The sequence below is a fragment of the Nuphar pumila genome, chromosome 1 (genome assembly GCF_984573655.1).
Source record: "Nuphar pumila chromosome 1, dmNupPumi1.hap1.1, whole genome shotgun sequence".
Lineage (NCBI taxonomy): Eukaryota > Viridiplantae > Streptophyta > Magnoliopsida > Nymphaeales > Nymphaeaceae > Nuphar > Nuphar pumila.
Window position 1 is genome coordinate 51,165,232 of NC_143249.1, and position 23,840 is coordinate 51,189,071.

Consider the following 23,840-nt stretch of genomic DNA (forward strand, 5'->3'; position numbering starts at 1 on the left):
CCAATTAAATCCAATAATTTCATAATATTATTGGAAAATCTTGGAAAAACCCACATATTTGAGCTAACCCTATTTCCAGTTTGGCAGGAACAATCAAAAGAAGGAGCTGAAGTCTGCAAATTTCCTTTTATTTCCTTTATTTAGTGATGTAATAATGTAAATTTTGGAATAAGAGAGTTAATTTCCTGCTTAGACTAGGATGCATATCATATAGTTTGAATTTATGCAATATCCTGCTTATATGATTCATGCATTGTTATTTCAAAAGCACTATGGATGTTCACGAATGACACGTGCACCAACTCTTAGGGAGTTGATGGACTCGGTGAAATCCATATTTACGGCCCTAGTCGGAATATGGACGAGACCCAGATCCATCATCTTTCTACTAGTCACATTGAGCCTACACTCTTAGGCTATCTTGAAAATGCACATCATATTTCCAATGTTTTCAAAATCTTGTGCATTAAATCAATTAAACTCGGAACATATTCATGGCCACAGTCAGAATATGTGAAGAATTTATTTTGACTTAATGCACATTTTCCAACAAATTTCCTAGAAAACTTTCAAAGTGCATTCTTTCATTCACATCATTTGCATCATGAAATCATTGGTTTTCTTATGATTTTCTTAAGAAAATTTCATTCTCAAGAAATCAATTTCTCAAGAAACTCTAAGAATCTTTCAAAATCGGTTTTCTCAAGTCAAGTTTTTCCACAGCTTTCCATGGGAAAAGGTCATTTCCCCAAGATTTTCAAGAGAAGTCACTCACCTTTCTCAAAGTCAAAATCGATTTCCAAGTATTTCAAGGTTAAGATTCTCAGGTTTTCAACTTCCCAAGTTTCAATTTTCCTTTTCCACAAGGGCTTTCCAATGAATTTCCATCATTTTTCTAAGAAAACTCTCAAAGTCCAAGTTTTCCTAAGAAGTGTTTCCCTTTTCAAGGGTTCACCTTTTTCTCAAGAATCACTTCCATTTTTCCAGGATTTTCAACCATTCATGATTTTCCCACAACTTCATGAACTTTCTTGTGATTTCAAAACCCCTTTCATTTGAGTTTCCCGAGAAATCATCTTTCACCTTTTCCCAAGAAATGCTTTTCAACTCCAAAAGTTTCCTATGAATCTTCAATCATTTTTCCCAAAGAAAATTTTCATAGCTGGAGTTTTCCTGACAAGCATTCTCCCTTCAAATGTTCACACTTTTCCTAAGAATTACTTACATTTTCTCAGGACTTCCAATCATTCATGATTTTCCCAAGTCTTTATAAACTTTCTCAAGATTTCAAATCTTTTCATCTGAGTTTCCTGAGAAATTGACCTTTTTCCTGAGAAATGTTTTCAACTCCAAAGTTTTCCAAGCATACATCATAGTTTTCCAACTTATATTTTACCAAGTCTCATAGCACATGCCTGAATTCTCTGTGCATTTAGGATAGAACATAACTTTGATAATTTAACTAAGTCAAGCACAATTTTGGTCCTTGGTTCGATTACCCCTGTTAAAGGCGGCAGGAACGGTCGAACCTCGTACCGACAGGTCGAGCCCCATCCCATGGATTTTCCCGCAATTTTCAAAAATGGAGGCGAGTATTTCAAAACATTTTCCAAAATCCGGTCAAGTTTGAAGCTCGGAAGCGTTTCCCTCTCTCTCTTCCGCAAGGAAGGGAAGACGGGGGAAAAATTTCACGACGATAACAGTAGCCTTATGTATGCAATGAACTGCACAAGGCCTGATATTGCCTATGCAATAAGTAAAGTGTGTAGATACACTAATAATCCTGGTCATCAACGCTGGAATGCAGTGAACATGATTCATAGATATCTTAAGCATACTTTAGACTATGGAATTCACAATGCCGAGTTTTTTGCTATTATTGAAGTGTATAGTGATGCAAGTTGGAATACCGACTTTGAAAATTCCAAGTCTACGAGTGGTTGGGTTTTTACCATTGGTGGAGGAGCAGTAGCATGAGGGTCTAAGAAACAAACCTGTATAACTCATTCTACAATGAAATCTGAGTTTATTGCTTTGGCTTCTGCCTGTAAAGAAACTGAATGACTTAAGAATATGCTAGTGGATATTTCACTAGGTGAGAAGCCTATACCTGCTATTTCAATGTTTTGTGATAATCAATCTGCTATATGTAAAGCAGGTAATATGAAATACAATAAAAAGTCTTGACATATTAGTTTAAGATACAGTTTTATAAGACAAATGATTGAAGACAATATTATATCATTGAAATATATGAAGTCATGTCAAAATTTGGCAGACCCATTTACGAAAGGTCTTTCGAGAGATGTGATCAATAAAACATCGAGGGGAATGATAATTAAGCCAATTAAGTCATCACCTAAGGATACCCAACCTAGAACGCTGGAGATCCCACATGCCTAGGTTCAATGGGAAACTAATTGGTGAATGACAGATATTGAGCATATTTATGTAAGCCCAATACTGATGTGTGCTCATGAGTTGTAACCATGTGAGGGTTGAGCTAATAACTCTTAAGGAGTTTGTAGGCCTTAAGGCTAGGGTGTGTGTTACAGTACACCTAGTCAAAATCACCTATGTGAGTGTAGAAGTGTGAGCCGCTTCTTATGAGAATTGGAAATTCTCTAGAGCACTCATGAATCCAGAAAAGCATAAGGCTCTAAATGTGCCAACATGAAATCCACACAATTGAACTTTTGGAGACATATGTATGATTGAAAACTCTTTTAACAATATAAGGAGCTAAGTTCAAGGTAAGTCCACTTAGCACATTGGTTAATTTAGGTTTTCTTTCAATAAGTGGGGGTTCAAGTCTTGCATACACTCTCACTGATGCATAAGTTTCTATGCAAGCCAAATATATTTTAAAACTAGTGGGGGATTGTGAGAAAAGTTTTAAAATTGGTGATTTTGTTCCTACCAAAAGTGTTTTACTAAGTTTAGTCTCATATCTAAGAGAAATAAGTTTTTTTTAGTGCTTTAAATAGAGGGTTTGTTCTTTATTCTTTACTTTGGTAATCCATGTGTCTTAGGGTGGCTTGCGGACGCTGTTGCGCATTGTGCAGAAATGGACACGCCATTCGCGCACACACGCACGTGCGCGTGTGTGCGCAAGGGCGCTTGAGGCGCAATGTGGCATTTTGATGGCACACTTTGCACTTTGCACGCTCGCGGCGGTGCAAAGTGCGTATGATGTGAAAATGCTGGTTTTGACCTTTCGGTTTTCGGATTGTCTGGCCATTTAAAAGGTTTTAATATGCTTTTATGGTGCATTGTGACTGTTGGATGGTTTTGAAGGCCTTTGAGTACAGTCAAAGGTGGGTGACCGTTTAGGACCTTTTTCATCCTTATTTCAAACCGTCGGATTTGTGGCCATTAATCTCATTTATCGTAAAACATTTTGATCTTTCTAAGAAATCTATAAATCTCTTCCTTCTTACGTATTTTGGAAAAACAAATTTGTGACTCTCCAGTTTTCTCCTTTACCTCTTCTCAATTTTGGCTTGCAGAGTTTTGGTGTGGGAGAGGTCATATGTTCTTGCGAAGTAGTGACTATCTTGAGGTTCAAGCCTAGTTGTATCCTGGGAACTCAGTCAAAACCAACTCCTTTTTCGCATCTTTGGAATTCCCAGAGTGGGGCGATTGAAGTTCTAAAGATAACGATCTTAAGAACGTGCCTCTAGGCTTGAGATCTCTTTTCTTAAATCCATTTTATCACAAGGTTGGAATAACAATTTTAGAACTTCAATATGGCCTCTGGTTCAACATCCAACTCCATCAATCTGCTTTGCCGTGACATTGAAAAACTAGATCGATTTGATGGGTCAAACTTCAAGTGATGGCAATAAAAGGTCTTTTTCTGGTTGTCCAAGCTGCATATCGACTATGTCCTCAAAAAGGCCGGTCCCACTGTCGCTGCTGGAGAAGTTGAGACAGAAGAACAAAAGAAAGAGTGAGAGAAGTGGCATACTGACAACTACCGATGCAAAGGGCGTATCCTGAACACTTTACTTGATTCTCTCTTTGACTTATATTCTCCTTTAGAGTCGGCTGGAGAATTGTGGAATGCTCTCGAGATCAAGTACAATGCAGAAGATGCTGGTAGCAAAAGGTTTATCGCAGATTAATATGCTAATTTTTCTATTGTTGATAATAAGCCTATACTTGCTCAAATTCATGAGATGCAAATTTTGGCCTATAAGATTAAAGGAGAAGGTATGTATCTTGATGATGACTTCCAAGTTGCTGTCATCATTGGGAAACTACCAGATTTCTGGAAAGAATTTAGGAATCACCTAAAACATAAAAAGAAGAAAATCACTTTAGATGATCTTCTTAAGGACATTTGAATTGAGGATGAGACACGTCTTCGTGACAAAAAGAATTCGAGTCCTAAAGAGAGTTATCCTAAAGTGAATTTTGTTAGTAACAAGGGTGACAGAATCATGAAAACCCCAAAAATCAAAAATAATTTCATGAAAGAGAAAAAGCCAACTGATAAAAAGAAAATTAGTTGCTATGTTTGTGGCAAGTTTGACCATTTTGCTAGCGAATGCAAAGAAAGGAAGATGACTGGTCCTAAGCCAAATGAGACAGAGGAAAGGCTTGTTGCTGTAATCTCTGAAACCTTCATGGTGGCTGCTAATAAGGACTGGTACCTGGATACTGCAAGCACTGTTCATGTGGCAAACGACAGGAACTTGTTCAAGTGGTATGAAGTAGTTGGGAGGGGGTTGTAATCTCTTTGTGGGAAACTCTTCCTCAACTAAAGTGCTGGAAAAATGGAGTGTGGAAATTAAGTTCACCTCTGGGAAAGTCCTAACACTTGAGAATGTCCATTATGCTCCAGAAGTTCGAAAAAATTTAATCTCTGCAGATCTACTGTCCCGAAATGGTTTTAAGCTTGTTATTGAGTCTGGGATTGTAACTGTGACCAAAGGAAAAATCTTTATAGGAAAAGGGTTTGCCACTGGTGGTATGTTCAAGATGAGCATAAATGAAGCTACTACTTCTGTTTATATGGTTGACTCCTATTTCCTTTGGCATTGACAATTAGGACATATAAATTCTCGTTGCATTTATAATATGAATAACTTTGGTCTTCTTCCTTGTCATGTTAGAATAGAACATAATCATAAGTGTGAGACATGCATTCAAACAAAGCTAACTCGACTCACGTTTCCTAGTGTAGAAAAGAATTATAAATTGCTTGAATTAGTGCATTCTGACGTGTGTACGATGGATAATGTTTTGAGTCGTGGCGGCAATAGGTACTTTATTACTTTTATAGATGATTACTTGAAATTCTGTTATGTTTATTTGATGAAACATAAATCTGAAGCATTTTCCAAATTTCTTCTTTATCTAGTTGAAGTACAAAATAGGTTTAAAACAAAAATTATACATGTAAGAACAGATAGAGGAGGTGAATACTTTGGTGGAGAATTTGATAAATTCTGTGGAGATAATGGTATTATCCATCGAACTTCAACGCCTAGAACTCCTGCACAAAATGGAGTAGCAGAAAGAAAAAACATAACACTTGTAGAAATGATGAATGCTATGCTTCTTAATACGGGTTTGCATTCCAATCTGTGGGGCGAGACTATACTTACTGCTTGCTATATTCTTAACCGAGTTTCTTACTCCAAATCTGAAAAATCACCTTATGAATTGTGCTTTGTTAAGAAACCTAATCTTAGTTATTTTTTGTGTTTGGGGTTGTTTAGTATATGTTAAAATTCCAGAAAATAAAAGAAAGAAGGTTGGACCTAAAGCATTTAAATGTGCGTTTGTTGGATATGCTGAACATAGTAAAACATATAGATTTCTAGACATTGTTAATGATGTTATTGTTGAATCTAGAGATGCGTCTTTCATAAAACATAAAAATGCATTTGATTCTCTTCTTGGTGGCAGTCATATTATAGTAGATAAACATCATGTTAATAACTTGATTGAATATTCTAATGATTGTGCTGCAGAACCAGAAACTGAAGTTAGACACAGTAAACGCATTAGAAAACCAACCAATTTTGGTTCTGACTTTTATACATTTCTAATTAAGAACGATCCTGTGTCTTTTCCAGAGGCGATGTCTTCTCAAGATGCTGCCTTTTAAAGAGAAGCTATTAATGATGAAATAGAATCAATTATGTCTAATAATGTTTAAAAATTAGTGGATTTACCTGTTGGTTGCAAATGGATTTTCAAAAAGAAATTAAAAGCTGATGGTACAATCGATAAATTTAAAGCTCGTTTGGTTGCAAAAGGTTTTAAACAAAAAAAAGGTATTGATTATTTTGATACTTTTGCTCCTGTAACAAGAATATCTACTATTAGAATTTTGATTGTCATGGTTGCCATATATAAGCTTCAAATTCATCAAATGGACATGAAAACAATCTTTTTGAATGAAGAATTAGATGAAGAGATATATATGGAGCAACTTGAAGGTTTTGTAGTGCTAGGGCAAGAGCGCAAAGTTTGCAAACTTGAAAAATCCTTATATAGATTAAAGCAAGCCCCTAAGAAATGGCATGAAAAATTTGATAGTTCTCTGGTACGTGATGGTTTTAAAATTCATGATGCTGACAAAAATGTGCTTACAGTAAAGTAGATAGTAGCTCAATTATTATTATCTGTTTATATGTTGATGATATGCTTATTTTAGGTAATAATAGTGAATACATAAATCAAACAAAAAGATTTTTATCTTCCTTGTTTTGTATGAAAGACTTGGGTGTTGCAGATGTTATTTTAGGAATCAAAATTGTAAGAAATAATAATGGCATTGTATTATGTCAATCATATTATAGTGAAAAAAATCTTACAAAGTATGGATATCTTAGTAGTTCACCAGCATGCACCCCATATGATCCAAATATGAAATTGACTCCTAATGTCGGTGCAAGTGTTCAACAATTAAAATATGCCAGTGTTGTAGGTAGCCTTATGTATGCAATGAACTGCACAAGGCCTGATATTGCCTATGCAATAAGTAAAGTGTGTAGATACACTAATAATCCTGGCCGTCAACACTGGAATGCAGTGAACATGATTCTTAGATATCTTAAGCATACTTTAGGCTATGGAATTCACTATGCCGAGTTTCCTGCTATTATTGAAGGGTATAGTGATGCAAGTTGGAATACCGACTTTGAAGATTCCAAGTCTACGAGTGGTTGGGTTTTTACCCTTGGTGGAGGAGTAGTAACATTGGGGTCTAGGAAACAAACCTGTATAACTCATTGTACAATGGAATCTGAGCTTATTGCTTTGGCTTCTGCCTGTAGAGAAGCTGAATGACTTAAGAATATGCTAGTGAATATTCCACTAGGTGAGAAGCCTATACCTTCTATTTCAATGTTTTATGATAGCCAATCAACTATATGTAAAGCAGGTGATATGAAATACAATAAAAAGTCTAGACATATTAGTTTAAGATACAGTTTAATAAGACAAATGATTGAAGACAATATTATATCATTGAAATATATGAAGTCATGTCAAAATTTGGCAGACCCATTTACGAAAGGTCTTTCGAGAGATGTGATCAATAAAACATCGAGGGGAATGATAATTAAGCCAATTAAGTCATCACCTAAGGATACCCAACCTAGAACGCTGGAGATCCCACATGCCTAGGTTCAATGGGAAACTAATTGGTGAATGACAGATATTGAGCATATTTATGTAAGCCCAATACTGATGTGTGCTCATGAGTTGTAACCATGTGAGGGTTGAGCTAATAACTCTTAAGGAGTTTGTATGCCTTAAGGCTAGGGTGTGTGTTACAGTACACCTAGTCAAACTCACCTATGTGAGTGTAGAAGTGTGAGCCGCTTCTTATGAGAATTGGAAATTCTCTAGAGCACTCATGAATCCAGAAAAGCATAAGGCTCTAAATGTGCCAACATGAAATCCACACAATTGAACTTTTGGAAACATATGTATGATTGAAAACTCTTTTAACAATATAAGGAGCTAAGTTCAAGGTAAGTCCACTTAGCACATTGGTTAATTTAGGTTTTCTTTCAATAAGTGGGGGTTCAAGTCTTGCATACACTCTCACTGATGCATAAGTTTCTATGCAAGCCAAATATATTTTAAAACTAGTGGGGGATTGTGAGAAAAGTTTTAAAATTGGTGATTTTGTTCCTACCAAAAGTGTTTTACTAAGTTTAGTCTCATATCTAAGAGAAATAAGTTTTTCGAGTTGTTTAAATAGAGGGTTTGTTCTTTATTCTTTACTTTGGTAATCCATCTGTCTTGGTGTGGCTTGCGGACGTTGCTGCGCATCATGAAGGAACGGACACGCCATTCACGCACACGCACGGATGCGCATGTGTGCGCAAGAGCGCTTGGGGAACAATGTGGCATTTTGATGGCGCACTTCGCACGCTCGCAGTTTTGACCATTCGGTTTTCGGATTGTCTGGCCTTTTAAAAGGTTTTAATATGCTTTTATGGTGCATTGTGACTGTTGGACGGTTTTGAAGGTCTTTGAGCATAGTCAAAGGTGGGTGACCATTTAGGACTTTTTTCATCCATATTTTAAACCGTTAGATTTATGACCATTAATCTCATTTATCGTAAAACGTTTTGATCTTTCTAAGAAATCTTTAAATCTCTTCCTTCTTCTGTCTTTTGGAGAAACAAATTTCTGACTCTCTAGTTTTCTCCTTTATCTCTTCTCGATTTTGGCTTGCAGAGTTTTGGTGTGGGACATGTCATATGTTCGTGCGAAGCAGTGACTATCTTGAGGTTCAAGCCTAGTTGTATCCTAGGAACTCATTCGAAACCAACCCCTTTTTCGCTTCTTCGGAATTCCCGGAGTGGGGCGATTGAAGTTCTAAGGATAACGATCTTAAGAACGTGCCTCTAGGCTTGAGATCTCTTTTCTTAACTCCATTTTATCACAAGGTTGGAATAACATGTCTTAGGCCCAAGTATTTAAGAATGAACAAATCTCCAATCTCACCTGGCAATCTCTCAACAGAACTAATGCCTTCAAGATCTAAAACTCTAAGTAATTTGAAACCCTGAATTTGATCACACCAACCTTTTGGATAATTTTCTGCAAAAGACATGAACGAGCGAACAAGATGCAGCGGGCATGGTTTGTGCTGTGGAAGCAAGTGAATTGCAAGGCAACAACATTTTGGTAGATAAAGATTTCCATGTGCTGAATTGACCCCAAAGAAGTTCTGCTCTTTTGCTGTGGCAATCAAAATTTGGCAAAAAAGATTGTGAACTCGACATGATGTGATTTCTCCCATGGAATTCCACTTTGAAACTTGAATCAAGCTCCTGCCGATCAACTGATCAACCAAGTAATCCATTGCAACTCCTTCTAATGTCTTCTCCCCTTTTCCATACACAAACCCTTCTGCAATCCATAGACGTAAGAGTTTGTTAACACGAATATCAGAGTCCTCTGAAAAAGCGCAGCAATATAACAAACATGGTTTTACAGAATAGGGTAGGTCGTCAAAACTTAGAGCTAAGATGCTTGAGACCTCATAAGTCCATTGAGTTAGCTCCCAGTTTAGGCTAGCAAGCTCCTCGTTCCACACTGGGATAGTTTGTGGCTTTCTAGATAGGAGGCGTCCAACAACAACAAGTGCTAGTGGTAAGCTCCCACATCTTGTGATAATCTCATCTGCCAACTCAGGAGAGGGTGTTTCAAGAAATGCATTGCAGAACAGCTCATAACTGTCTTCTTTGTTAAAAAAGGGAGGACTATGAGAAGTATGCTTATTGGCGTGAGAAGCAACAACCATGTTGCGTGTAGTGATGAGAATTCTGCTTCCATAGTTCCCTTATAGAAATGCTCCTTTTACACCATCCCAAGTATTATGTGTCCAAACATCATCAAGAACAACCAAGTACTTCTTGTTCACTAATCTCTTAGCTAACACTTTTTCCATCTCACCTTCATCGAGATTCATGGTGTTTTGCTTCAAAAGGCCAAGAATGGCTTTACACAGTCCTTGTAAAACTTCTTTTATCTTGCAGTGTTGAGAAACATAGACCCAAGCTCGACAACTAAACCTGGTCTCGATCTCAACATCATGATAAACTTTCTTGGCAAGAGTAGTCTTACCTAGCCCACCTTGCCCCACCACGGAGATCACGCAGAGTCTCGACTCACCACCGACCAATTGCATCACCAACTCATGGGTTTCCTTTTCTAATCCCACGACACTTGGTTTTTCTTCACCAGAGCTGATCCTCCTCATCTTCTCTTGCAATCTCTTATGTACATGGGTGGCGCCTTGTCTTCCTCCTCCACCTCCATGAATGCTCTCGATATTGTAGGTCTGCCTTCTCTTATCAATCTCATCAATTTTCTCTACTATCTTTTTTATTTGCGAACTAATCTTAGGACGGTCAATGATCAACTCTTTAGGCTTGTGGGCGTATTTCTTTACTTTTCCCTTCAAATCGCTTCTGTTGTAGCATTCAACCTCAACAAGAAACGTATCTATGGCATCCTCACAATCATAAGCTACTTGCCGTATCTCGTCCACCCAATGCTTGAGCCCTTTCATCCCTTTTGCTCTTTCGCTTTGCATCTTTTAGGAAGCTTTGCATCCTTTTGAGTTCACGTTGTTAACCTGTGTAAACTGTGAAGAAAATCAAATATTCTTTTTCTATGTTTTAAAGAATACATTCATCGTTACATATAGATGTGGGTTCTTGTTGATATGTATCCACGTATCCTGATAAGAGGGAAAGTTAACAAAGATAGGATAATATACAACAATGAAATCCCGTCATCTTCGGATTCTCAATCAGCAAGATATACAGAATCTTAACACTCCCCCTCAAACTGGTGCATACAAGTCATATACACCGAGTTTGCCAACCAGATTAACAAACTGTTCTTTTTCCAGAGCTTTCATAAACAGATTAGCTATCTGTTTCTTGGATTGTATGTATGTAGTTTGAATTACTCCTTGAATCTTTTCTCGCACAAGATGACAATCAATGTCTATGTGCTTAGTTCTCTCGTGGAAGACAGGATTTGCCGCTATTTGTAATGCAGCTTGATTGTCACAAAATAGTTGTATTGATTTTTCTGAATTCACCTGTAAATCTTCAAGCAGACCCCTTAACCACACAGCCTCACAAACTGCATTTGCTATTGCTCTGTACTCGGCTTCAACAGAAGAGTGAGAAACCGTAGCTTGCCTTTTTGTCTTCCATGATATAGGACTATTTTCAAGAAAACTACAATAACCTGAGACAAATCTTCTGGTGTCAGGACAACTAGCCCAGTCAGAGTCACAAAGTATCTTCAACTCAAGATTGTTATTACTGCTCAATAAAATTCCTTGGCCTGGATTCTTTTTTGGGTATCTCACTACTCTTAATGCAACATTCCAATGAGGAACGCGAGGAGAATGCATGAACCTACATAACATATGAATAGAAAATAGTATATCTGGTCTTGAGATAGTTAGATAAATCAACCTTCCCACAAGACATCAATATTTTGAAGGATCTTTGATTGGCTCTCCATGATTGTCTGATAGGGACAGATTTTGTTCCATTAGAAAATCAACAAGTTTTGCTTCTAACAATCCTACTTCATCAAGAATTTCAAGAGCATATTTGCATTGAGATACAAATATACCCTTTTTTGAGCGTGCAATTTCGAGTCCAAGAAAGTATTTTAACATACCAAGATCCTTCATATGGAATTGTCAATTTAAGTGCTCCTTAAGGTGACAAATAATAGCCTCATCATTTCCTGCTACTATTAAATCATCCACATAAACTAGTATTGTAGTGAACTTGATTCCTTGTTTTTTTATGAATAATGAATAATCAGACTGTGATTGGCGAAAACCAAACGCCTTCAGGGCCTGAGAGAATTTTGCAAACCAATTTCGTGGGGCTTGCTTAAGCCCATATAAGGACTTATTTAGTTTGCAGACCAAGTTCTCCCCCTTTCGAGCAAAGCCCTGAGGAAGAGCCATGTAGACCTCCTCATTTAAGTCTCCATGCAAAAAAGCATTATGAACATCCATTTGATGCAAAGTCCACCCTTTAATAGCGACAATAGCTAATAGACAATGAACAATAACATGTTTAGCCACTGGAGCAAAAGTTTCATGATAATTTAGCCCCTCCTGATGTGCGTACCCTTTCGCCACTAAACATGCTTTATAGCGTTCAACTGAGCCATCAGACTTATACTTCACCTTATATACCCATTTACAACCAATGGGCTTAGCTCCTTGAGGCAAAGTGGTGACAATCTAAGTATGGTTCTCTTCTAATGCCTTGATTTCAGACTCCATGGCTCTTTGCCAATTGGAATCAAGAACAGCTTGAGCAAAAGTTTGAGGTTCCAAAATATGAGAAATAGAAGCAGAAAAGACTTGATAGGAAGGTGAGAATCGAGCAAAAGACACACACTTGGAAAGAGGAAAATGAGTGCTATGAGTAGTACATGTTACTGATGTTGACGCGGAAGTTGGTGAACATAGAGCGACGGAACAATAAAAATCTTTTAATTTGCTAGATGGATAACGAATACGAGCGGAGCGACGAATCTGAACAAGTATGGATGGATCATGACTAGGTGCATGATCAAATGTGTGTTTAGTGAGCTCAGGAGATGAATCAAAGTCAGGTGAAGGATCAGATGATGGAGAGATGGTGGCTGAAGGAGTGACTAAAGGTGATTCATTTGCATCTAAATCTTGTATTGGTAAAGGAAGAACTGAACCATCCGTTTCAGACTGAAAGTTTTGAAAAGGAAAACTTTGTTCTTCGAACACTATATCTCGACTTGTAAAAAATTTTCTTACTTCAAGATCATAAACAAGATAACCTTTTTGACCAAAAGGATAGCCTAAAAAAATACACTTTTTTGCACGAGAATGAAATTTGGAACTAGAATTTAAAATAGTGGCAAAACATAAGCACCCAAACACACATAAATGAGAAAATTTTGGTTTTCTTTGGAAGAGACATTCATAAGGAGCCTGTCCATTTAAATGAGGAGTGGGTGTTCTATTTATTAGATACACGACTGTTTTAATACATTCTCCCCAAAATTTCAAAGGTAGGTGAGCTTGAAATCTTAAAGCTCGCACAACTTGGAGAAGATGCCTGTGTTTTTGCTCAACTACACCATTTTGTTGAGGCGTATCAACACACGTGTGTTGATGATGTATTCTCGTTTTACATAAAAAATCTACGATGTCATAGGAAAAAAATTCAGCTCCATTATCTGACCGAATACTCTTATCATAACACGAAAATTGAGTTCGAACCATATTGACAAAATCTTGCAATAAATATTTGGTTTCGTGTCTGTGTCGCATCAGATATACCCATGTGCATCGAGTGTAATCGTCCACAATAGTTAAAAAATAGTGTGCCCCACACATGGAAGATTGAGAGTATGCACCCCAAATATCACAATGAATAAGTTCAAAAGGTGCATTAGTTGAAATATCACTTGCTGAAAACAGGGACCTTGTTTGTTTAGACATTTGACAAATTTCACATAAACAAAAATTATTCATGAAAATAGAAGAATCATACTTAGAAAATAGACTATTCCTAGACTGTGACGGATGACCAAGACGCCAATGCCAAAGACTGAACTTAGATGCATGGTTTGATGCAGCAAGATGTGAAGAAATGTAGGAAGGCAAGAGATAAAGTCCAGCTCTTTGTTCACCCACTCCAATCGTCGTCATCTTGACATGGTCCTGTATAACACAATGGTTAGAGTAAAAGGTAACATAGCATGAGGAATCTCGAATTAATTTACTGACTGAAAGTAAATTGTATTTGAATGAAGGAACAAAATAGACATTTTTCAAGATGATATTAGAAGAAAGAGCACAAGATCCATGATGAGTGGCAGAGACAAATGACCCATGTGGGAGACAAATAGGGGTTAAGAACTCGTGACATGATGTTGGATCCATCAAATTTAAAGATGACACCATATGCTCACTAGCTCCAGTATCGATAATCCAAGAACTTTGAGTGTTGAAAGGAGTACCTGCCAAGTTGATTGAAGGTGGAGAGAATTGTTCATTGACAAGAGCCAATAACTTGTGATATTGATCTAAAGTTAAGGCTGCAGCCACATTAGAAGAACTGCCCTTGGACGTATCACCATCTTGACCTTTGGTAGCTGACCCCATGATGGATGCATTTATCGAAGGTACATTCGATTTATATAGACGATGACTGGGAGGAAAGCCATGCAGCTCATAGCAACGCTCTTTTGAATGTCCTGGTTTGTGACAATGTGCACATACAAACTTTTGACGTTGAGGTTGTTTTCCTTTGACATGACGACGATTAGAATCAAATGATTGTTCTTGAGTCATAAATGCCACACGGCTAGAGGTTGGTTGTGTACGAGATTCCCGCTGTTTTTCTTCCTGCAAAACTGATGCATATACTTTGGCAATAGCTTGAAGCGGCTCCATTAGAAGAATTTACCCACGAGTAGCATTATACGAATCATTCAGTCCCATGAGGAACTGGATGACTTTTTCTTGATGTTGATATTCTACTAAGGTTTTCATTGCTCCACAAGAACATGTAGGCAAAGGCAGATATGACGTCAACTCATCCCAATGAGACTTAAGCTTGGTAAAATAAGAAGCAACAGACAAAGACTTAAGCTTGGTAAAATAGCACTACGTATTTGAAACACACGTGGGGCACAACTTTGAGAGAACCTTTCCTTCAAATCTTGCCATACTTCATGTGTTGTTTCAGCATAAATCACACTCTCAGCCAGCTCCTTAGAAAGAGAGTTAAGAAGCCAAGAAAGAACCATATGATTACATCTGATCCACAAAGAATGATCAAATGATGATGGGATCGGTTGAGTAATGGACCCATCCACAAAACCGATTTTGTTTTTGGCACTCAAAGCCATCACCATGGCTCGATTCCAAGTGTCGTAGTTCTCTTCTGTCAGTGGTTGAGAAACTAACACAGCACCTGGGTTATCCGAATGGTGCAAAAAATAAGGACTACTTGCCTCATGAGATGTGATCGAACCTGAGACAGACGAGTCTCCTTGTGACGACGATCCCTAATATGAAGAAGCAGCCGTAGCACCGTTTAATCAACACAACGCAATAAAAACTTTGGGCTTTGATCATACAATAGCTGACACAATAAAAGCTTTTGAGCTTTAATCACACAGTAGTTGGTTGAACCAACATAAGACAAAGCTGATGATGAGCCTTACGCACAGGGCTCTAATACCATGTTAACCTGTGTAAATTGTGAAGAAAATCAAATATTCTTTTTCTATATTTTAAAGAATATATTCATCGTTACATATAAACGTGGGTTCTTGTTGATAGGTATCCACGTATAATATACAACAATGAAATCCTGTCAATCTTCGGATTCTCAATCAGCAAGATATACGGAATCTTAACGCACGTTGTATCTTTTCAACCTCATCACGAATTCCATAGATGGATTTTGCTTTTTCTTCCAGGAATATAGAAAGCCTACTCAAAATGTGCCCTACCGCTTGGTCAGCCATCTGCAGCTGCTCTCTCTCTCTCTCTCTATCTCTGCACTTAACAATTAATGGTGAGCTTCTCAGCAACCTTGGTGAACAACTACTCATTCAACTCATGGATTTATTCATCATCAACTGTTTCAAGATTGTAAGATTGACTCATTCTCAACGAGCTCGTTTTCAAATATGAATTAAGGCTTCAAGTTGCACACCTTGTCAATCACCAAATTTCCTGTGACCTTCATTTTCTTTATACATGACAGTGATACAAGACGTCATCTTTCAAAAAACAAAACAAAAAATTTACAAGACAAGTTATCGCAAACAACGTGCTAATTAATAATTGAGATTAAGTTATTAAAGGCAGCAACAGGCGCCGTCGGCGATGAAGAGGAAAACAATGTAGAGAGAGAGAGAGATCAACATTGTTAATACTGACAAGGGTATACAATAAGCAACTGACAAGCATTAATTGTTTATTTAACAAGCGCTATTTTATTTCCATTACGTGACAGCAGATCTGGTGCAAACACATTGTACACTTTAGTGCGCCACTGCACCTGATCTGCCCTCCATCTTCTGCTGAAATCCACAGCTGACAGCATATGCCCCACAGATGAAGAGCAGTCATGTGCAGCCATGTAATCAAAGTGTGCAATGTGATTGCACCTGATCTCCCCGCAATGCACGGTTAGCAAATGAGCTGGATTCAAGCAAGTTGAGGATGATTACCAGTTCCAACCTGTCTTCTCATGTGTGAGGAACCTCAGTGGGTCAGATCAGATGCGCATCCAACGAAGTCATAAGACATGCCAGCCTAGTCTTACCGTCTAAAAAATTTTTCACCATTTGAGCATTGAATGATGAATATGGAGCATCCGTACACATGGCCGGAGTTGGATCTGCCGACCCAAACATGGATTAGAAAACCAAAGCTAGGAGCGCGATCCACTTTTGTTTGGGAACATTGATCGTGAAGCTGATTGGTCATGAAAATAATGTGCTTACCATGGCCACTAGTTTGGTTCGGTTATAGTTTCATATGGTGCACTATATGAATGCGCGCAATTTATTTTTTTTACCGTGAAGCGGTAGCAGTGCCAACGGGTGGGCTTTACCCGGACCAAACCTTATAGGGTTTGGGTATGATGACAAATAAGAAGACCCGATTAAGACTTGGGTTCGGACCCAAAATTCTGATTAATGCCTCGATCTGGGTATAGTTTATGAATTTTTATACCAGACACAGACCTGACCCAAGTTCTGATTAAGACCCGCAATTTTTCTATCAGGTATTAAAAAAAATATTATCCTATCAGGTATGGTCCGGGTCTGGTTCAAGTAGTTTTTATTGAGTCCGAGTGTCATTTCTCTTATAATAGACCTGATTAAACGGGATCCATACCTGATACCATACTCAAAAATCTGATCCAAGTCTGGTTCTACCTGAGTTCGGCCGACCCCTTGACGCCCTATGAAGCAGCCTTTTCTTCTTTGAGACAGGTTGGAACCATGTGGCCGATTTTTTTTTTTTATATACTCAGCTATATTATCTTTTTCCTTTTCAATATGTGATATTCATTAATTTTCCTTAAAAAAAGAAAAAAGACGGTTGATTTTTGTGACTGTAGGGTTCGGGGAGTTCTGTCATCTAGTAATAGCAGAGTTCACATCACCACGTGTTGAGAATAGATATTGCAAGTTGTAATCCCACTGGTGAACAGGTGGTTGAATCATTGTTGTAAAAGCAGGTTGTCGTGATCATTCCCCCAGCTCTGTTCTGATTTTTTTTTAAACCTGATGAGTTTTTATTTTTGTTGTTATTTGCTAAAATATTTAAAGGTATATAAAAAAAACCTCATCATTTTTCGAGTTATAAAAATTGAGGTGTTACACTAAATCCTATTTTCACGCTAAGAGGGCTCATGTCATTTCAAGGCAAAAATGTGCCCCCTATCTTAGTTATGAAAACAGAAAAAAAGAAACCTTAACAGTGGCAGGCTTATATCCAAAAATTATGTGCTTCTCCATCTTCCAGGAAGTGTGAGTTTGGCAAGTTTATATTTGGTACAATCGATTGTACCAAAAATCTAGTTTGAATCTCACGATGATCCAAACTCATAGATGATTTAGTAGGAATTAACTCTTGTATTATATTTTTCAACCAAAAAACATGTTTTTATGAGTTGGTAAAAATCGATGATTGTTGGATCATTGTAAATTAAACATGCATGTCTGGAATTGTTGAAAAATACTTTTTGAAGAAATATTTTGAAAATGAATCAAATAATGGGGCGTGTGGCCTTGTGCAACCTAAATCTAAATGATACACAGTTAAATTTTTTTTAGAAGAAAATTTGAGGAAAATCATTGATAAATCTCTTTGTTTTAAAAATTCTTTTAATAAAAAAAAGGTTTTTTTGCCTTATAGAATTCAGATGAAATACATATTCATGACTATAGCCACAAGTACGTTTTAAATGTACTTCATTTAAATCCTAAGAGGAAGATTTTGAAAAATATTTTGAAAGTATGCAATAATTTTCAAAATAACCTAAGTGTTTAGGATTTTGTAACTTAGAAGAGATTAATAAAACTTGAATTTCATGTGTATTCTGACTATAGTCACAAATACGAATTCTACTAAGTTTATTAATTTCTTAAAAGAATATGTACGTGCCATTCATGTTTCACCATTGTGGAATTTTAAACGTGCATATAAATGATAATCAATAGCAATTAATATTAATAAAATAAACTATATACTTATGCAATCCTAAACTATGCAGAAAAGTAAATTTATATTATTTTTGGTCTTCGATTATAATTTACAATGAGAAATTAAATAATAAAATAAAGAAAGGAAAAAAGAAAAATACAATTTTCAACTTTCTTGCAAAATCAACAAACGTGTTAGTAAAAAAATGTAGGTTTTTCAGGATTTATTAAATCATATCCAAAAAATTGAGGGATATTATCCTGAAATAAGCCTTTCCCATGCATTCATAAAATAAAAATTATAAATAATCTAAATAAAATACATGATTTAATAAATTTTAAAACTAAACTGATTATAAAATAAGAATTTTGGAATTTAGGGTAAAAAGACCAAAATATCCCTAGAGACTTAGAATAATGGCAAAAACAATATTAAAAACTAGGGTTTTTCATAAATGAGTTTTGAAATATGCTTAATTTGAAAGCTAAATAAACTCAAATCGACACCAAATCGGGTAAGAGAACATTGACATGATCAGAAGCATGATCAAAATCTAAAATCACAAAAATAGTTCACAAAATTAAAAAATAAAATAAGAAAATACTGAATTTACCCTTTTCCTGCAGAACTGGATTATGCAAAAAGTTGATTCTAGAAAATAATAAGATAAAATATTAAATGACTTTCAAATTTTTTGAAAATAAACATGAAAACTCTGAACAACTCTAAAAACAGCATGCAATCAAGAAAAAATTTAATAGATATTCAAGAAATAAATATTAAATTAAAAAGTGGAAACAGGCTGCAGAAAAGGGTATTCTGTACCTATCATAGTTCAAATCAAAATAAAATAGCAGGTAGTCATGAAAAATTACAAAATTTAACAAAAATAAACTAGACATGAAAATAAATACACTCTTTTTTACGAATTTGAAAAATCAACTTCGGTTAGGGAGATATGATTTCGACAAGATGGTCCTCATTCTGAGCAATGGTCTGGCAGTGTCGAGAAATAGGTTCTAGGTTTTGGCAAAAATAAAATAGAAAACATGCACCAAAAATCATATGAAAGAAATTAAACATGCAAACAAAGAAGTCATTTTTTACGGATCTAAAAAATCATCTCTAATTAAGGAGATATGATTCTCGCAAGATGACCCAGATTCTGCACAGCTTTTCAACTTCTATTTTTGAAAATGGGCCAAAAGACATTGAAAAATAATAAAATTTTACCAGATTCACATAGACATGTGGATGAACATCTCATAAAAATTTCATCTCAAAACGACGAAGATAAGCACATAAAATATTGATGCTAATGCGAGTCCATAATCAAGATTTAAAGCATGATTGTTAAACAAGATTTAAAATCTATTCTACCATGCATAAAATAAAAAATACAAGAAACACTGATTGATTGATCTTGATTCTGTATGGATACAAACAATAATGTAAATATAAATCTATGATGCATAAAATAAAGAAAAGAAGTAAAACGAATGCATGAGATTTAATTTGATGTAGCCGATTGGATGGTGGGACTCGGTTTATGAAAAACTGAGTTCTTACTCCATTGTGGTTTTGAAGAAAAATGCAGTAGCAGTAGCTGTATAATAAAATAATAAAATAGGAAAATAAAGAAAAGGAAAGATGGATTACCTGAGTCTTCTCTTTTTTTGCAACGAAAAAGAAAAGAAAAAAAAAGAAAGAAAATGAAAGGAGGAGGGGTGGCACTTGGGGAAGAAAAGGAAAGAAAGAAGAGATCAAGAAGAGGGAGAAAGGGCCAAGATATGGCATGGGCTGAATGTCCCCCCTTGGGCCTTTATTTATAATAAAATTTTGGCTGAAGATAGGGATTCTAGAGGTTCTAGATTTGCTTAATTAATCATCACTTAGCAAATTTTAAAAATTTTGGAGACTAAAGGGTCAGCCTCCCTAATAGAGTCTTATTTGGAATATATGTTTGACTTTTCTTATTTCAACCCATTTGAAACACTTAAGAAAGAACTCAAATGAATTGAAAACCTCAAAATGTGGCACCACCTAGGTAGAGTCTATATTTGATTTAAAACAATTAAAATAAAGAGGTTAAAACAAAGGATAAAATCAAAGGATAAAATCAAAAGCTAAAAAATGAAAATTAAGTCCAAAATCAACTAATCTTCTGAAATAACAAAAGCAAGGAAATAAGAGGGGAGAAAAATCAATGAAGTGACGCACCTATGTGGGTCCCATATGATGTAAATTGGATCTCAAATCTATTTTGAAATTTGAGCTTAATAAAAATCCAAATCAAATCCGATCTGGATCTGGTACACATTAAAAAAGTATTTCAAAATGTAAAACACTAAGTTTAGATTAAAGATCAATTTTGAACCCAAGAAGAAAGTTTTGAATTCAAATCTGTGTCCAAAGTTTTAAATGACAAATGGATTTGAGTCTCAAACAATGAGTCTGATCCATCCTTAAAAATGATGGATGGATTCTGGATCAAGGATAAGATATTTAAAATGGATCCTGGATAAGATAAAATGGTAAGCGGGATCCTGAATCAATGATGAGCTTGAAAAATGGCTTCTGAATCACAATATGATGAAAATGGATCCTAGATATTAAACAAGAATTAAAGAACAAATTCCAGATAGTAAATGATTGATAAGTAAACCCTGAATATCTGATGAAATAATCCAGGTCTGAGGACAAGATGGATTCTGGAAATAGATAAGAATTAAGGAATGGATCCTGAAATGATTATTGGGTGGATCCTGAATATCTGATGTAGAGATCCAGGTTTAAAAAAACAAGTTAGACTCTGGACATGGATAACAAAGCGAATTGGATAAAAGATCCAAGTCTGAATAGAGGATGGATATTAGATATCAGATCCAATGTTGGATCTGATCAGGTATCCAATATCCAAATTAAAACATGGATTGGATCTCGGATATAGACAAAATATCAGAAGAACAAAATTGATCTGAGTCTAGACTAGAGATTGTTTAGACTTAGAAATTGACAGAACTCCCCCTCTAAATAGAAATGATCAAGAAATGATTTTGCCCTGTATGGTGAAGAGTGACACTTAGAAAGTAAGGTTTGAACTGGCTTGAGCTGGGTAAAACTGGTTTGAATTGGGTTCTAAGGATTCTGAACTCAAGTGAACTAAAATGACACTCGTTCAACTAGGCACTTAGACCATATGATTAAAAATAGACACGATTTTACATGAAATGATAAAGAATTCACTACGGACTGAAGTGAGTAACAAGAGTGGCTGGGTTTGAGCTAAAACTACAATCAACTGCACTAAGATAAACTAATCCACAACTCAACCGAATTAAATCCTAGCTAGGGTTAGCTCAATTTTAGCTGAAATGGACCCCAACAATGTGAGAAACAAGGTTGAACAAAAACTCAATCACTTGAACTCTTGATGAGCTCAAGCTAAACACAGGAGAATGGGATCTACTCAGATTGACTATCTTTGAGACAATTGGCTTGAATTTGAGTTAAAAACAAGCTCATTTTACATGAAATGGATCAAATTTAGCTGAAATGAACAGAGTTTACTCATCGTGATCTCAAAAGAGTTAAAAATGATTAATATTTTAACTATTCTGAACTTAAAATGAACTTGGTTAGATCTAACTAACAAGGATCTAGGATTTTTTAGGGTTAAAATGATAATTTTGCTGGTAAAATAGGATGAAATGACACCTAAATTGGACTGGACCTAGAGGTTAGACTCTTATAATGTATTAAAGAGGTTGACATCTATGAAAAGGGGTATCTAGAAATGAATCTGAAAAATTTAGGGTGTTTATAGATGCCCCTCTATGCTACTAAGCCGGTTGAAAGTCGACTTTAGTGGCAAAGAAAAACACACCAAATTTAAAAACAAAAATGCCCCAGTTAAAAAATCTAAACTGAGTATAAAAGTTTGATTTTTAAAAGCCCTCAGAAAATGAGGTTCAGGTTTAATTCCTTATCCTGAATGACTTTGAAAAGAACGAAATCCTTGAAAACAATGAACTTTGATTTATGGGCCGTCTTTAATGATGGTGCCTCCTTCCTTGACTGCTAGTTTGCCAACTATCCTCCACTGGTTGATCTAGGCTGATACTATTCTTGGGATTTGTGCACCTCTGAGCATGTTTGATTTTCAGTCCTCACGATATTTGTTGTGTCGAACACTTCACCATCTCGTTCTTGTTTCGACATCGTCCCCCAGCACTTTGAGTTCTCCGCCGATCGATCGGTCATAGGTGGCTTTGGCCTGTGATTCTTTGGTCTGGAGTTTTCTCCACTGGGATCTGGTCTGGTGGGGCATCCATTTCCATCGGTGTCTATTGCTCTGAAAGTATACCTTTGATTTGGTCATTTGGCAACCCTCTATGTTGGTCATCCTTAGAGAGATGCAATTCAACTTTTACATTGGTCAATTGGTGTCTTTTTGAAATCGTTGTAGTTTTGAAAAGATTTGTAAATGAAAATCCATTGAAAGCCAGACACCAAATATAAAACCGGCTTGCATGAGTGGTGGAGTCCGGGTCGATCTCAGGGAACGTGAGATACTTGTATTCAACACACACAACTACGCTACTCTTTATTGCCAAGAAAAAGAATTAATTAAATAAATGAATAACTAAAGAGTGTTGCCTTACGCAAAGGGCTTAAAAGAATAAAATGGCCTTATTACAACCCAATGAATTGAATAAATAAAATCTTAGTCTAAAAAAAAGAAAAGGCTTCAGTGCTTCTAGTCCTTTTGTCCCTTCTTGAGGTAATGTATGTTTTCTTGAACTTTTGCTTTTCTGAGGGCTCCCTGAAGGTCAAAATCACTTTTTTTGCACATTTACCCACTTCCCTGCAAAACACAAAATACAAACACAGCAAAAACAATACAAAACTAAACGAAATCTAAAGTTAATTCACAAAAAAAAAAAAACAGCAAAAGCATTGAAATTAGACTACACACTAACTACACTAGAAGACAAAATCTACTAACTAACAATTTAAGAATAAACTATATAACAGACTAATGGAATTTTAACTTAACCAGACAATATAATACTATGGAATGACTTGAATCTGATTTACTAATCTATAAGACACATTATATTAACTAAACCAATCTATGAGAAACACTAGCCCTAACATTAAGTCTGATGTACACCGTCTATCACACTCTATTGAAAACCATTATCTAACTGCACAACTAATTATTAGAGAAATAAATCACGACTAAACTATTCTATTTAGCTATTGACTGAATTCTAATGAACATGCAATACTAAGGTTTCCAAAAACAAACATCCTCAAATTAATCTAGCTACAGTACTAGAACTTTGTTAATGTTACCTACTTGTATTATAATAACTTAAAAACGTGAGATGGGGCTGACTATTAATAAGGAAATATCAAAGCATGATATGTACTCTAAGGAACTATATAATGCTGAATAAACAATGCCCTAAGTAACACAAGATGCTGAACGTAAGTAATTGGAACACGCTGACAAGAAAACAAAACAACAGACGCTAAAAAAACAAAAAAAACAAAAGCCACTACACTTCACCGAGTCTTA

At 36.0% G+C, this 23,840-nt stretch overlaps 2 protein-coding genes across 2 annotated transcripts; both read right to left on the minus strand.

Annotated features, from left to right (window-relative positions):
- Positions 1–8,917: 8,917 nt before the first annotated feature.
- On the minus strand, positions 8,918–9,784 carry LOC149848919 (putative disease resistance RPP13-like protein 3). Its single transcript, XM_090005785.1, has one exon. The coding sequence runs from the start codon at positions 9,782–9,784 to the stop codon at positions 8,918–8,920; it is 867 nt and encodes a 288-aa protein (XP_089861911.1).
- Positions 9,785–9,823: 39 nt separating this feature from the next.
- On the minus strand, positions 9,824–10,555 carry LOC149848920 (putative disease resistance RPP13-like protein 3). Its single transcript, XM_090005796.1, has one exon. The coding sequence runs from the start codon at positions 10,553–10,555 to the stop codon at positions 9,824–9,826; it is 732 nt and encodes a 243-aa protein (XP_089861922.1).
- Positions 10,556–23,840: the final 13,285 nt, after the last annotated feature.

Coding starts and splice junctions, on each gene's coding strand:
- LOC149848919 (XM_090005785.1), bottom strand. CDS start 9,784: ATGGTTGTTGCTTCTCACGCCAATAAGCATACTTCTCATAGTCCTCCC.
- LOC149848920 (XM_090005796.1), bottom strand. CDS start 10,555: ATGAAAGGGCTCAAGCATTGGGTGGACGAGATACGGCAAGTAGCTTAT.